This window comes from Bolinopsis microptera, chromosome 2 (assembly GCF_026151205.1).
Source record: "Bolinopsis microptera isolate Bmic1 chromosome 2, MBARI_Bmic_1.0, whole genome shotgun sequence".
NCBI lineage: Eukaryota > Metazoa > Ctenophora > Tentaculata > Lobata > Bolinopsidae > Bolinopsis > Bolinopsis microptera.
In genome coordinates, this window is record NC_087073.1 from 6,878,701 (window position 1) to 6,893,797 (window position 15,097).

Sequence of the window (15,097 nt, forward strand, 5' to 3'; positions counted from 1 at the left end):
ACTAACGTTACTGGGCGGCGCTCAGTCTGTCATTCCACCAAATTTCACTTAGCCATGTGTCTACGCGTACTGCGTGACGCACTTGTTTGCGAAAGGGCTATGGTTAAAGCAACCGCCGAATCTTTATTTGGGCTGAGTGAATTACGAGCTCCATCGCCCTGAAAAAAAGTGCGAATGCTTATTGGATGTTAGAGCGCACGTGACTCGCATTCACGTGATCGTTCAGAACCAATTACAGCCGCGCAAAAGATCACGTGTACGCCAACTACCAATAAAAAAGAAGTGACGTATGCGCTACAAGAGCCGCGCACTGAGTTAGATTGTAAAATCTGATTATTTGATTGTCAAATCGCATAAACGCGCCTATTTGCGCGTTTTAGAGGGTTCAATTACACCAGGCTATGTTTATGAACATAATAGCCTGGGGTCCTCAGGTAAATACTAACGCTATTGTGCTTTTTATGGAGAAATTAGACAATAGCATTTTCAATAATCAATGATAATGTTATTCTTTTTCAAAAGTATTCGAATAGTGATTTATATAAATGCATAAATTGATTTTCTCCGTTATTGGCATTGCAGTGTTCAAGATCAACGACTTGTACTGCGCCATCCGAAGGACAAAAATTATTTTGATTGACGATGTCAATCCGTCGAGATCGTTGCTTTGCGTCGATGCGAAGCAAGAATGCTAGTTTGCGCGGCTTACTGGGCCGCGCTCAGCCTGTCATTCCGCCAAATCTTTATGTTAATGAACATAATAGCCTGGGGTCCTCAGGTAATGCGCGGCGCGTCGAAGCGGCGAAGTCCTCCAAAAATTATTAAACCTTAAAATTATTTTGCTTCTGAAATAATTTAAGGCTCTAGTAATTAATAAATGTAATTGTAAAATAACAATTAAATAAACCCTGCGCGCGGCGCTTTCAGCAGCACTGCACCTAATAAGGATTTCTTTGTAGCGCGATGCACTACTGGGTCGCGCGCGCATCAAATAATGCTTCTCGCAACCACGTATGCAGATCGGCGAGATGCGAAGGATTGACATCGTGAATCAAAGGATTTCTTAACAATGTGTGGCTGTGTGCAGCGGGCCGTATATATGCATGGAATTGAAATTCCATACGTATTCGCGCGCCGTTTGCAGCAGTTAGTAGCAGTTTGTGGCATTTTCTTTGCACTTAATTGCCTCTTTTGTGAATATGTATTGATTGTGTTGTGATAAATAAAATTTTTTTTTTTTTCAAAATTTTTGTTTTTTGTTGAACAAATTTAATGTTACAAAAGATTTAATTTTGCAATTCATAAAGTTTAAACGAAATTACTGTAATACACGCAATTTGGGGAGTGTGCTTTCCATGGAAATATTTGCCTCGCGTTCGCGTTGTAAGCCCATGGCTTTCGCTCCAATATTGGTGAAATACTAAGCTATTAAGTGAAATGACAATGCCTGGGGTCACGACGTTACAAAAATAAAATGACTTGCACTTTTACGCCATTTTGCATTTCACAGCAAACTTAAAACTAGTAAAAACAACAGTGCGCGCCTTTCAGAACCTGCAAAGATTTAACTTGTGTTCAGTCTTAAACTTCATAATTAATCGTTGATTATACGCACATTTATAAATTTATAATTTACCACAACGCGCGTCGTATTTGACTTATCGACGGTCTTGCATCGATTGTAATATTCGAAGCAAATATTTTAAAAGCATCACCTGTTCAATGCAAAGTCCTTCTTGAAAGATTAAATTTAAAACCAAAACAGTGAGCAGCAGTGAGCAGCATTGAGCAGCAGTGAGCAGCAGTGAGCAGCAGTGAGCAGCAGTGAGCAGAAGTGAGCAGCAGTGAGCAGCAGTGAGCAGCAGTGAGCAGCAGTGAGCAGCTGCAGTGAGTAGCAGTGAGTAGCAGTTAGCAGCAGCTACTTTGCACTATAGTCCTCCTGTGTACAATTCATGCAAAACAAATATATTTTCAGATTGATAATTTTTTAAAATTTTTGCTTTATTTACTTTGATAATTCACTTTATACATATTATTGATAACAATATTGTTTTAAACGCAGTAAATTGTCCAGAAACAAGTTTAGCCAGGAATACTGTCATGATTGTCAAAAATTAGGCCTTTTTTATATCAGTTTTAGCAAAGTTGACCCTGATAAACCACTCTTAATTACTTTAAACCACTTTAAATCGATTCAGAGGTCGAACACACGTCAAAATAGATGGGTCTGATTTTGGGATATAGAGCAGAAAATTCCCGCAACATGACAGCATCTACTTATTGACGAATTTAAATCTGATAAATTTCCCCCACCACACACCAGAATCTAAATCTATCATTTAAAAAAACTTTTATTAAATACAACATTTTCATCTACTTGGTATGTCTTTTTTGCTTCCCGAACTTGTTGACAAGAGCAACACCTACTACAAAACACTTAACTGTGATCGGTCATCCAATGAAGAGCAGATATTAACAGAATACAAACAACTGGCCAAGATATACCACCCAGACTGTGAAACTGGCAGTAAAGAGAAGTTTCAGGTTAGAAGAAGAGTTTGATATTTATTTAGTAGACTGCGAATAATCTACAATAGAGCCTATTTACTGTTTACCGGGTACCTGTAATACATACCAGGCATCTAAGTTGTGATACATTAGTCAACACATTACTTTGCTTTGCCAGTCCCATGAAAATGAGAAAAAACGGTGTTACAATGCAAGGGTCCTGGAAGTAGAGAAAGGAAGCCGTTAGTTTTCTCATTGTCTGGTGGAATGGGTGGTGAAGCTGAAAGACTAGTAAAGAAGCTGGCTAGTAAGATGGAATACCACACAGGGCAGAGGTACTCAGATGCTGTGGGATACATTAGGAAGCGCCTTCGTTTAGAAATCTTAAGAACGACGGTAATTTCTCTCCGGGGAGACAGAGGGGCGAGAAAGAACTTTGTCAATATAGACAATTTAGATTTGAACTTGGAGCCGCAAGGCCAAGGGTGATTTTCAAAATATTGAATTTTTGAAGGGTTATTTTTATATAGGGTCATTGTGACATTATGTGTATACTGTTTGAAACAATTTATTTACTTTGCTTTGCTTTAATACAGGATTTTACACATGATTTACACAGGATTAGATAAAATTGTAAGCCTGATATAAAAATAACTATCATGAGTATACCATAATTGCACAATGTGATTTGTGCTTTCTGAGTTGCATATTGTCATCTCATATCTCTTTTTAATCAGTTAATAAACTATAAAACAACCATAAAATATCTATGCATAAATTAATTAAATTTCAGGACATAGAAGAAGCCAAACGGATTTTGATTTGTCCCTCTCTGAAGAAAAGTTATGATAGTTGGCTTGACAGCGGATTATCCGTATCTTTCGAGACATGGAAAGAAAAGTCCACTACTAATATGCATTGGGCCAAATCAGAAAGTAATACATACAGGTATACCATGTTATTTCAATGAAACAATAAGTTTAGCTGTACTATTCAATCAAATAGCTTCTTCAATCTTCAACTTAATTACTCCAGTGGCTTCTTCGTGGTTAGGTGATGATAGCATGAAACATATATACCTACAATTTAGTTGCAATTAATGTTTGAATCTTGTACAGGTTGATGAATCATTCACAAGGTGAAAACAGTTCTAAATCAGCAGACCTTAGATGGGAAAGTCACTCAGATGAATCCATCAAATTATTTCGTAAAGGCAAACTTTGATATTTTTCTTACTGCTAGCTTACATTTGCTTTTAATTAAACTATTTTTGATGTATGAAACAACATTAATTTGGTGTTTTGAGTTGTCACAAAATTGTGTGAGTATTTTGCAAAACGTTTTTCAGCTGTTTGTTGCAATCATTTTATTTCATCATGTACTTAAATGTGCTTTGAATTGTGTTATAACAATATGTGATAATGAGAATGATATTTATTTATTTTCAATGCTATTTATTTGTTATATTCAAGTATTATAGATTTGGTTTGCTGTATATCGTGTATTACACTGTATATTTTACCATTTGGACCTCTCTTTTCTCCAGAATCAATTTCGTTTGTGACAGTTAAATTCGCTCTGATGATAAGTCGACTGTTGAATTACAGTTGACCAAATCCAATTACTTTATTAGCCAATGTATTGTACATGTAAGTTGTAAAGATCTCTATTGGAGCCATGGACTCAAGCAGGTCACAAAAAGAGAAAATGGATAAGGCCAAGGAGGTTATATCAAACATACTAGATGAGGAAAAAGAATACAAACTCCGTGAGCTTGACATGATTAATGAAAAACTGCAGCAGACTGAAGAACAGCTTGACAAATTAAGGTACATTTATTTTGTTTTTATATTTTATTAATATACTGATAAACCTTAAACAATTCAACGATTGTAATTTACTGGTAGTATTGCTATATCCATTGTGGTTTACAAGTACCGAAACTTAAAACTGCCCCATCTGCAGGTCATATTTATTAGGCTGCTTGTATACTGACCAACCTGAAGACACCAAAGTTACTGTCCCGAAAAGATATCCAATCTTCGAGGTAACAATAGTGTGTTTCGCCTGTGTACCATTTGTTTCTATTTATTCAAATAAATGCATGTAATATAAAACCTTAAATGGAATTATTGAATCAAATTTCAATAAGGTCTAAACCAGAGATCAGGAAATTGCTTTTGTAGAGAATACACCTATGGATTGTTTCGATTAAAATTGATTGCTATGATGCAGGATGAGGTTGGAGTTAGAACTAGGAGAATTATCATCGGCAATGTCAGTAAATATATCCCTGCTGATCAGCGAGACAAAATGAGTGACCAGTAAGTTGGGGTAGACTTCAAAGTTCAACATCTTAAAAAATTATCATCTTTCAATTTACGCAGAATATATTGATAGGTAGAGCTGTACTGTATGCCTTTTAAAACTTTGACATATTTTCATTAGATGAATTAAGCAACTAAATGTGGAAATCAATTATTAATCTTGTGTAATCCCCAGGTTCACCTACAAGTGGTTACTGTATGTACGAACGCCACCAGGGCAGCCCGCTATTGAAACCTTTGTATCAAGAGTGGTCTTCAAACTAGATCCTTCTTATATTCCTAATGATATTGTGGAGTTGACTGAGGTTTCTAACTTAACAACTTATATTTGTTACTTTAATGACGATTCTAATAATTGATATAGACTGTGGTGTGAAATAATCTAGCCAGAAAGTCCTAAACAAAAAATAATTCAATCCTGGAATATTCTGTAGAAAATATTAGCTCATATTCGTATTAATTAAGTGAGCTGAACTTCTCTCGTATTGAAGTTCAAATTTGGCTTTCTCTTTGTCGGCTCATAAACACCTTTTATGTATGTCTATTGTCTTCACTAGGCTCCGTTTGAAGTAAGAAGAAGAGGTTGGGGAGAGTTTCCAGTACAAGTAAAGATCTTCTTCGCAAACGAAGACAAGGAGATTGACATTACTCATCAGCTCAACCTTGACACAACCTTCTCAGGGGTGCAGACTCCTGGAGCTGAAACGGTTAGATACATTTTGATTTGTACTCTATAGCTCCATTTACTATTAATTATATAAATCAAATAATTGTTTGTAGTGTAAAGAATAGTGCTTTTTAAATGTAAATGTATAATATATATGTATATATAATATTCACGTTAACGTTTAACTGTGCAGGTGGTTGACGTCGAATTTGGTTGTTATGCTGACGAAATGTCAAGGAATCGCATAAAGGGAATCAAGCGAAGCAATGGTCGAACTCAACCTCAATTGATTACGTAGCTGTTATTATTGACTATTGTTAGGGTGAGCTTAAGTACGCTGTTTTAAAATTAAATTATTAATCTAACATCAGACAGTTTTATGATGTTTTTTAGTGATATAACCAACGAATCATTATAAATAAATAAATGTGTGGTCATGTAAACAAATGTTTTTTAAAGATACGTATTTAAATCTTCATGAAGTTTGGTTGAATATTTTGTGTACCACAATAATGTAAACTGCAAAGATTATGAACTGAGATGTCCTTATCAGAATTGGTGAGGTGCAGTTATACTAAAAGCCAACTCTTGGGTTGCATATTTATGAAGAAATTCTGTCAGCATGAGATATCTGAGTACTTTTACTGCAGATGCAATATTTCTGTAGGTACGAATATTTTACTCATCGATCTTGATTATTCTTTAGCTTGAATAATAATGTGTTGTAGAAGTATAAAGATACTATCTGGGCTTCCATGTAATTAAAGGTGTCAAATGATCGAATTATTGCAGCTAAATTTGAAAAATAAACGAAATGTTTCTGATCTTTGAATGGTTCATGCTAGTTATAATATTATGTAACCTAAGCCATTAAAATTCACGTAATTTGAATGTATTGAACTCTAAAAGGTCACCGAGGATAACCAGGGAATTAGGGATAAAACAATTATATTTTCTGGGTCAATTTGATATCTTAATAAGTACAAGCTTCTTAAATTTATATAATTCGGTATTGTTAAATAAAACCTTTACAGCCATGTCAGGAAAGTTGAGTCTTGACAGAGATTTCACACGGTTTCTCAACGACCCAAAATTTCCCTACAAAGCGACAGTTTGCATTGGAAATGAACGTATTTTGTGTTCAGGAGCATTGCTTGCTCAACAAAGTTCAGTTCTCGAGAGAAAAATGAGAGAGGATGATGGTGTGCTGATGTTTGAAGAGATGTTGGACGTGGAAAATAGCAATAAAGTTATAAGCGATTGTATCAACTACTTGCATGGTGCTGATCTTTTATTCACACTCAAAAATATTGAGGCTGTTTTAAAGTTTGCTAGTTGGTACAAAGTTAATGATTTGTTTGGAAAATGCTTATTTTGGCTCGAAGCTTACTTAGCCAAGTCAAGATCAGCGAATATTGCGATGGATTACCTCAAAGTTTCCAGCCACTTGGGCTCCAATGAGTCTACTGGCTTAAAATCAGTTATTAGCAAATTTATCAGGTCCGATCGTGATATTGTTGGGATGGATATTGAGGAACTTTTGGACAGTTCGTTTTCAGGATCTGACATTGCGCTGATAGTTGCCGAGATTCCAGCAAACAGTGGTGAAATCTTGAAGCAATGGGCATCACTTTCGGATGAAAATAGAGCATTCATAATTGAAAATCATTCTCTATTTGATTTCACGAAGATATTCGATAATGCAGATGAATTTTCATCGTTTGTTTCCCACATTTCAACTGGTTCTTCGTCAGTCGAATCCATGAAATGTCTGTTAGACATACAGAAGGATTACTTCTCTTACCAGAAAGTAAGAGGTAATCAAGAATCTGTACCTAATAAAGGTACCTCTAATAATATGTCCATTAATCGTAGTCTTACACCCCCGAAGCCAAAGAACTTTTGCTTTATAGAAAGCAATGCGCTCAGTGTCATAATCTATAATGTGCCCAGCAGTGCAACAGAGCCTCGACTACTTGGCTTATTCAAATCAGTGGGTAGAATTGAAAAAATAAAACGGCAAAAATCTGACAAGACTGCAATCATGACATTTCAAGATTCAGCCTCAGTCTCTAGACTAGTGAATAGTCAGTGCAACTACAGAATGGATGGTTGCCACCTTCACATCAACCCCTACGATGCAAGAAAGAGTCTGGATTACAACTTAACCTATGTCTATGTCGGTAATTTACCTGATTCAGCATCAAAAAGACAGATAACGCAACTGTTTAAATTCGCTGGAAGAATTGTCAGCATCGACCAGCTGAACCGTGAATCTGCTATATTGAAATTTGAGGACACTTCTTCCGCCAGACGGCTGCTGAATTGTGGGAGGGGGTTCATGCTAGATGGTCATGAGCTGGAGCTTGAGGAATGTGAAGAAAGTGATGATGATGATGATGATGATGAGGGTGACGAAGATGATGAAGAGACGGTTGTGTATGTGGGAAATGTCCCAGAAACTACTTCACAAGACGACTTGAAACACTTTTTCTCTGGATTTGGGAGAGTGGTTAATGTTACTATTAAGAAGAGGTCAAATGCGTACCGATATGCTTTTATTAAATTTGAAAAGACTGACTCTGCAATTGCTCTAGTTACAAGCAGTCAGTCAAAGCGGTACGAACTGAAAGGGAATGTCTTGAAAATTGCCAAATCTAATCGTTAGAGCAAGTACCTAGTACGTCTTATTATATCTTTTTTCTGTGCAATTCTATGTAACTTGAACATAGGAAATAGTCGTATGAACCATAGCTTTGCAGTGGTTCAATGATGTCGTATGTTATGAACTAATTCTGCCGAAGATTTGAAAACTGTTTACATGTTTGGTAATATGAGTAGTGCTTAGATTAGAAGTATCTACTTCCTGTTCAGCGCTGTACAGTGTGCATGCTTTGTTAACACAAAATGAAATGTGCTTGCATTACCTTTGTTGATTGTTAATGTAGTTGTTTCTTATGATATTTTCGATGCTATTAAGCAAATTAATATGTTTGTGAATTTTTATTGAAGTGGAATACAGTTTAAGTAGTTTTAATTTTATAGTTTATCAGTTCTGTAAATTTTATATTTGTACATAATGTTATTAGTTTCATTTAAAGTGTTTAAAACATAGATTTTAATTTATATTTTGAATATTTTGTACAGTATTTAATTTTTATTTTGCAATTACTGAGTTTACTTAATTCAGGGCCATTCGACATTTTTTTTTTTTTTTTTTTAATTTCAAAATTCAAATAAACTTTAAATCAATGTATTACAGTTATATTCAATAAAAAGACCACAATATCTCCTGTGAAGCAAAAACATGGAAAAAGAGAGCTAGAAAAATATTCATGATACTCAACACTACCAGACTCAGCTGGAGTGAGAAACAATATGTAAAAACATCAAGGTAAAATTTATTTCGGCTGAACCAAAACACGGTGGTAAGACCATAATTACATTGGTGCCGACCCTACATAAAATCATTAATAAATAATCAAGAGAACAAATTTAAATGTATACGATACCTTCTTGCTACTACTCCACAAACTTACACGACATAACAACAAAATAACATAATTAAATAATATTATAATAAAACAATCTATAATCTAGCCACTCACGTACTGCGTGACGCGCTTGTTTTGGGTTGTTTCATAAGAGAAAAACGGCGCGTTCTACTGCAGGTGCGAGGGGCAAATTATAGAGAGTATGACATTCATAAAGTAAAATATATATATAACAATATTCCATGATGGGCCGTCTAATCAGGCCTGCATACGTCAGAAGACCAGAGAAATTCAGTTAGCTTTGTTTTGAAAATAGAAATTTTCTCAGTCTGTCTAACATAGGCTGGCAGTGCATTCCACAGAAGCATTGTTCTATAAAAGAAGCTGTTTCTGAAACTATCGCAGTTTGGTACAATAGAGCAGGTATATGTGCTGGTGTCAAGTCCTTCAATGACTGATGCCGTGCTCCTTGTGTACCTCATTGTTCCAGCTTCCAAAATAAATTGTAATGTGCTGGCAGTATCAATATTTGATATATTGAAACATTCCGTAGAAATGCGAAATTCTTCAACCTGGTTTTAAAAAGCCCAGATAAAGTTGATCACAGCATAACTTTCGTAACAATTTTATCCCATCAGAGTATTACCATGTCAACGCAGTTGAGCCTTGATAGAGATTTCACACGGTTTCTCAACGACCCAACATTTCCCTACAAAGTGACAGTTTGCATCGGAAATGAACGTATTTTGTGTTCAGGAGCATTGCTCGCTCAGCAAAGTTCAGTTCTTGAGAGGAAAATGAGAGAGGATGATGGTGTGCTGATGTTTGAAGAAATGTTGGACGTGGAAAATAAAAATAACGGTCTTCATGCGTGCATTCGTTTCCTTCATGGAGCAGATGTGAATTTCGTGTTTGAAGATCTTACTGTCATTCTGAAGTTTGCTAGCTTCTACGAAGTTAAAGGTTTGTTCGAGGAAGCGTTGAAATGGCTGAGGCATCATCTTAAAACCTCAAGATCAGTCAGAGATGCCATACAATATTTGAAATTATCTAATTGTTTTCACAATTCTGATAACACCAAGAAGTTAAAATCGGAGATTCAATTTTTTATCAGATCAAACAAGGACATTTTCTGCGCACAAGTTATTGAAAACTTAGATTCGGAGATCGCAGGGTTCGATATCATCAATATTATCAATGAAGATATTGTCAACAGTGTTCAAATATTGAAGAAATGGGCTTCATTCTCTATCGAAAACAGGACCTATGTCATCAAAAATCATTCCAGCCTCGATCTAATTAATTTGTTTCCAAATGAAGATGAATTTTCATCCTTTATCAGTTTTATTTCTGAGGGTAATTCTTCTGCAGAAAGCTTTAAAGCATTATTGGATCTTCAGAAAGCATTCCTTACCTTAAAGCTTAGCAAGGGTCCAGAGCCTAACATTGGAAAGCCAGAATCTAAAGATAATGTCGGATCAAGTGGCTTGGGACTCAATTCTAATCCTGCTAGTTCCGTTCCCTTGTTTTCCCAGAATGAGTCTTCATCAAATATGCCTCCAACTGATCAACCATCTGATCAAATTGGTTTCACATGGAATGAATTAGAAGGTAGTTTTGTGCCCTGCCCGATTTCTGCCAGATTTCCTACAAACCCAGCTGAATTAAGTAAGAAGCCACTTCACAATGAAGATGTTTTTGTCCGGGATCTCCCTCACGGAATATCTAAAAGAAGGTTGCAACGCCTGTTTACATTCTTTGCTGGTAGAATCAAGTCATTGATTATGTTTCCTGGTGAATCAAGTGCTATTGTTAGCTTTGAAGATGTAGCCTCTGCCCATACACTACTGAAGCATGATTATGATAATGGAATCATCATAGATGATTGTAGAATAAGACTGTACCCGCAATTTAATGATTTTGTATGGGGTCACTCTATGATGCATTCAGAGGAACAAGTCTTGATCTGGAATATAACGCCTTCAACATCTAAAACGAAATTAAGAAAACTTTTCTCTTTTGCTGGGCAAATAGCGTCTATTGACATTCACCCTGAGAATTTTCATGCTGTGATAACATATCATACTGTAAGCTCTGCAAAAACAGTACGTGCTTCCGATAGGTCCTTCAATATTGATGGTGTTTTGTTAAGCGTAGAATGAAGAACCGTTTGGTTACATCTTCTTCTTCGGAATCAAGAGAGGAGACAAGTGATGATGAATTCAATGAAACCAGGCTGTACATAGGAAACATTCCTGTTAATGCGGATGAAGAACAACTTAAGCGTACATTTTGCGGGTATGGACGGATTGCTGAACTAGATATTGTAAGACGGGGTAACAGGGGTGTTTATTATGGTTTTATTACATTATAATATGTCCGATCTGTATGAAACTTTTCATACGAAGGATATTGTCTTAGAATTGAGAGTCAAGAGTAATTGATTGCTTGGTTGTGTGTTCATCGCCATTATTATTAAGGATTGTTGAGGGTCACATAAGTTCACATAATAGTCTGAAATATATGCACAAAAATAATGATTACTTTAAACTGATAAGGCTTACTCTATAAGAACACTAGTACTAGAATGGCCAGTTTTTATTCTGAAATGGCTAATAATTTCCAGCAACTATTGGTTATTGTTATAAATTATAACATTATGTTAATTAGTTTACTTGTGGCATCGTTATGACTGGTTTTTGACGAATCACAAATTTTAATTTTTTGATTTCGTTATTCAACGTTCCGACAGTTTAATTCGTGGAATTCATGATAATATGACAATGTCATAATATAACAATGTCATTAGTTCAGAGTTGAAATTGAAAATCAATGTTTTTAATCATGGTCTTAATGATACTGTTTATTTCAGTTTAATATGATTTAATATTGTACTGCTATAATAGCAGTGTGATTGTTTTATATTTTAATTACAATGTTGAACTTTTTATAAATTTGGGTAACTGCACAATTTATTGTAGTTTTGTCTTTATGTTAATCATAACTGAAAAAATGTCATTGCATTATAATATAATATTTCAATGGCATGTTTTCGTTTTATTATCATGACCACTGATGAGTAATTTTGATATCCGGGGTGCTTGATCCTTACTTTGTAGATTTTAGAATTTATTGCTGTTTAAAGTTTGAAATGATAAAACGAGTGTCTATTGTAATGAACAAAATAAGCGTGACAGTTGGCTCCAAAGCTAAGGTCAGTTGGCTCCATCTATAATAGACCTTCTTCTAGAAGTTCTTCATCCTATCAGAAATTATACAATTGTTAAACTCAGCAGTCAAAATCAATTGAAAATGAATCACAGATGACAGTAAACAAAAAATCAATTACAAAGCATAATTTTATTATTAGTATTAAATAGAGTTATAAAGGGTGATCTTCACGTAGCTGCTCTGTTGTCGTTCTATTGCAGCAGTGATTTCTTTGTTGGATCCACGATAATTCCCTACTTGCAGTTCATCTGCAAAGAAGCTATCTGCCCTATTTTAAATTGTAGATTGCAATGGAATGGAAGCTGGCTGGAATCAAGTTCCGCACGTCATGTGGTCTTACTGTTATACTCTGTATGAGACTTTCTCGAACAGTAAAGATTTGCTTTGCCATTATGCCATATTACGTAAACTAGTTATAAAGAATATTTCATTTTACACACTATTCAGCAACTAACTTCATATTATTGTATTGAAACATCACTCTGATCCTATAGTGCTAGATGGAGCTGGAGACGGATGTAAGCAAACTGATCAGGTACAGCGAGAAGTATTGTGACAGTCAGTATGAGTACAGACATGTTACTCTACCAGAGGCTATCAGCAAAAAAGTAAGTATTTCGTATTTTTTTAAATGTTGTGTGTTTATTGTTATAACATGTTTTGACGCTTTGTAGCAATTTTTGCATAACATCCTGGCCGTAATGTTGCATATCAATCTGACCGTAATTAGGCTATTTGTCGAACATCCAACACCGATTAAGAATACAAGGAGCTGCTTTAGAACCGCTTTCTAGCCAGCACAGTCAAGAGATGTTTACGCTTTTTAAAGCTTTAAAGAGTCTAGGGCCAGTTAAAAACCATAAAAGTCCTTTCTACTTCAAATTAGAGCGGATGGTACCTGGCATATCGAATTTCTTCGATTGATTTAGGACAGCCAATTATAGCATAAGTTATATTATATTCATCATGCACTTATCTCAAAAAGTCAGCAGCTGCCCACTATAATACACTATACAGATCAGGGTTTATTAGAGTAGTGATACACTCCTGGCGAAGGATATCTCACAAGAGTGCTGTTGTATTATAGTATTACCGGTTTCGGTCCAATAACTTTTAACTGTTAGCTGATATCCTACCTTTATCGTCTTAATAATGATAATAATAACGTTAACTAACAATGATTATTTATTATAACTATTGACATCAACACCTGTTTCATGAGGTATCACAGTTTTGTGTCGGGCAATAACTTAACTATTCAGCCATTTTGTCATGCCGTTATTAAATACACCCATTACCAACCTTTGTTCGGTATAGAATTGTAAGGATTTAAATAATCTAAAACTATTAATTTAAACAACTGTCCCACTCTGCAGATACCGTCGACACACCTACTCACAGAGTCAGAGTGGAGGAACCTGGGTGTCCAGCAGAGTCCAGGGTGGGTCCACTACATGATCCACCCTCCAGAGAAGCACATCCTCCTCTTCCGTCGTGCTATCTCCACCACTTCCAGAGCTACCCAGGCAGCACCTGTACCTCCTCAAGAGCTGCAAGTTGCTGGTGCTTGATGCCTGGAGTAGTGGAGTCAGGCTTGCCTGGAGTCAAATACCTCAAGTTTGACTGAGACTCCCGATTAAATAGACTCAAGCTGATCTAAACTCTGGAACAGATCATGGTACAACACCTCTTTGACTAAGAAGCCTGACTAAGCTGGCTAACAAGAATCAAGCTCTTACTTCTATGCGATGTGTTTTGTAGACTGTCTAATGTCTCATTAACGATGTACTTGTAGAGATGTGTATATATCAAAGGACACTAGTTGACTTCTGTATCTAGTGAGAGACATTTTGAGAAATATATTCTATTTATTTTGTCTAAACATAGCTTGCTAGTTTGTGGACGAGCACAGCGATGTTGTGTTCATCTACAATGTTATCGTCTTCAAATTTAATTACGGTAATATTATATTGCATAATATGTTTGAGTAAAGTAATGATCTGTAACCTTTCAGTCAGTTCTGCTGGTACTTTTTATGAAGGTAAAGGATCTCACCCCACTAAAATTGTGAAATCCACCTCAAAATTGCCGCATTATTCTAAGAAATTCACCGCATATTTTTGGAATTCTTGCCGAATTATTGCCGTACCTTTACCGAATTACACCCTTATTAGACGCATGCGTTACCGGATTAAAACCTAAATTTGACCCCTCCTCATGAAAAGATGAAATATGATGCCTAAAGCTCTGTCATGTACTCACATCGTCGTTAAAAAGACAATTTGTAACTAGCTGATTTATCATCATGTCACTAAATTGCATCGATCACGAAAGTTCATACTGCGAAATTGAATGACAGCGCAGAATATTATAACTATTTAGCGATAAATATTATACGACTATTTATGTTTGTGCACAGCTTTTACTTCCCAGTAGTTGATGTTTTGTTGGATGGTATTATCAAACTCCGTGTGTACTGGCTATAATAGTCTATACATATAATATAATCTCTGAAATGTTTGTGCGATTCTGACATGAATCAGATCACGTGAGTTATTAAAGGTTTTGCGTGTGGGTAATTACTTCTGCGCCATCCTGTATATTAAGAGGCAGTGAAACTATATAATGGTTATAGGATAAAACCACCTAAAGTTGTGATTTTATCGTTATAACGTCATAACGTCATAATCTTACCTTGAGTATATTTAAAGCCTAAAGGTAGCCGGAATAACAGTAACCTCACGGTATGACTAAGGTGGTATTGTGCAATAGGATATTCATTTGTGAGATGGTTGTTTCTCCGCTTCACCAGAATTTTGCTTTAAATAAACGTTTCTCGTCCTGTAATTGAATACGTGTAACTAAACGAA

The 15,097-nt window shown here is 35.6% G+C and overlaps 4 protein-coding genes across 4 annotated transcripts; all 4 read left to right on the forward strand.

Annotated features, from left to right (window-relative positions):
• The first annotated feature begins 2,289 nt into the window (after nucleotides 1–2,289).
• Nucleotides 2,290–3,824, forward strand: LOC134811068 (J domain-containing protein-like). The gene is made up of 3 exons (XM_063817781.1): nucleotides 2,290–2,544; nucleotides 3,302–3,456; nucleotides 3,627–3,824. The coding sequence occupies exons 1-3, from the start codon at nucleotides 2,383–2,385 to the stop codon at nucleotides 3,730–3,732; spliced, it is 423 nt and encodes a 140-aa protein (XP_063673851.1). The 5' UTR covers nucleotides 2,290–2,382; the 3' UTR covers nucleotides 3,733–3,824.
• Nucleotides 3,825–4,139: 315 nt separating this feature from the next.
• Nucleotides 4,140–6,339, forward strand: LOC134811067 (YEATS domain-containing protein 2-like). Its single transcript, XM_063817780.1, has 6 exons — nucleotides 4,140–4,337; nucleotides 4,474–4,555; nucleotides 4,744–4,832; nucleotides 5,011–5,140; nucleotides 5,393–5,542; nucleotides 5,696–6,339. The coding sequence occupies exons 1-6, from the start codon at nucleotides 4,186–4,188 to the stop codon at nucleotides 5,798–5,800; spliced, it is 708 nt and encodes a 235-aa protein (XP_063673850.1). The 5' UTR covers nucleotides 4,140–4,185; the 3' UTR covers nucleotides 5,801–6,339.
• A 1,267-nt stretch (nucleotides 6,340–7,606) lies between these two features.
• LOC134826731 (polyadenylate-binding protein 1-like) lies at nucleotides 7,607–8,170 on the forward strand. The gene has a single exon (XM_063839221.1). It carries the CDS (start codon nucleotides 7,607–7,609, stop codon nucleotides 8,168–8,170), a length of 564 nt encoding a protein of 187 aa, XP_063695291.1.
• Nucleotides 8,171–12,725: 4,555 nt separating this feature from the next.
• Nucleotides 12,726–14,622, forward strand: LOC134811078 (cyclin-dependent kinases regulatory subunit-like). Its single transcript, XM_063817788.1, has 2 exons — nucleotides 12,726–12,835; nucleotides 13,604–14,622. The coding sequence occupies exons 1-2, from the start codon at nucleotides 12,728–12,730 to the stop codon at nucleotides 13,796–13,798; spliced, it is 303 nt and encodes a 100-aa protein (XP_063673858.1). The 5' UTR covers nucleotides 12,726–12,727; the 3' UTR covers nucleotides 13,799–14,622.
• The last annotated feature ends 475 nt before the right edge of the window (nucleotides 14,623–15,097 follow it).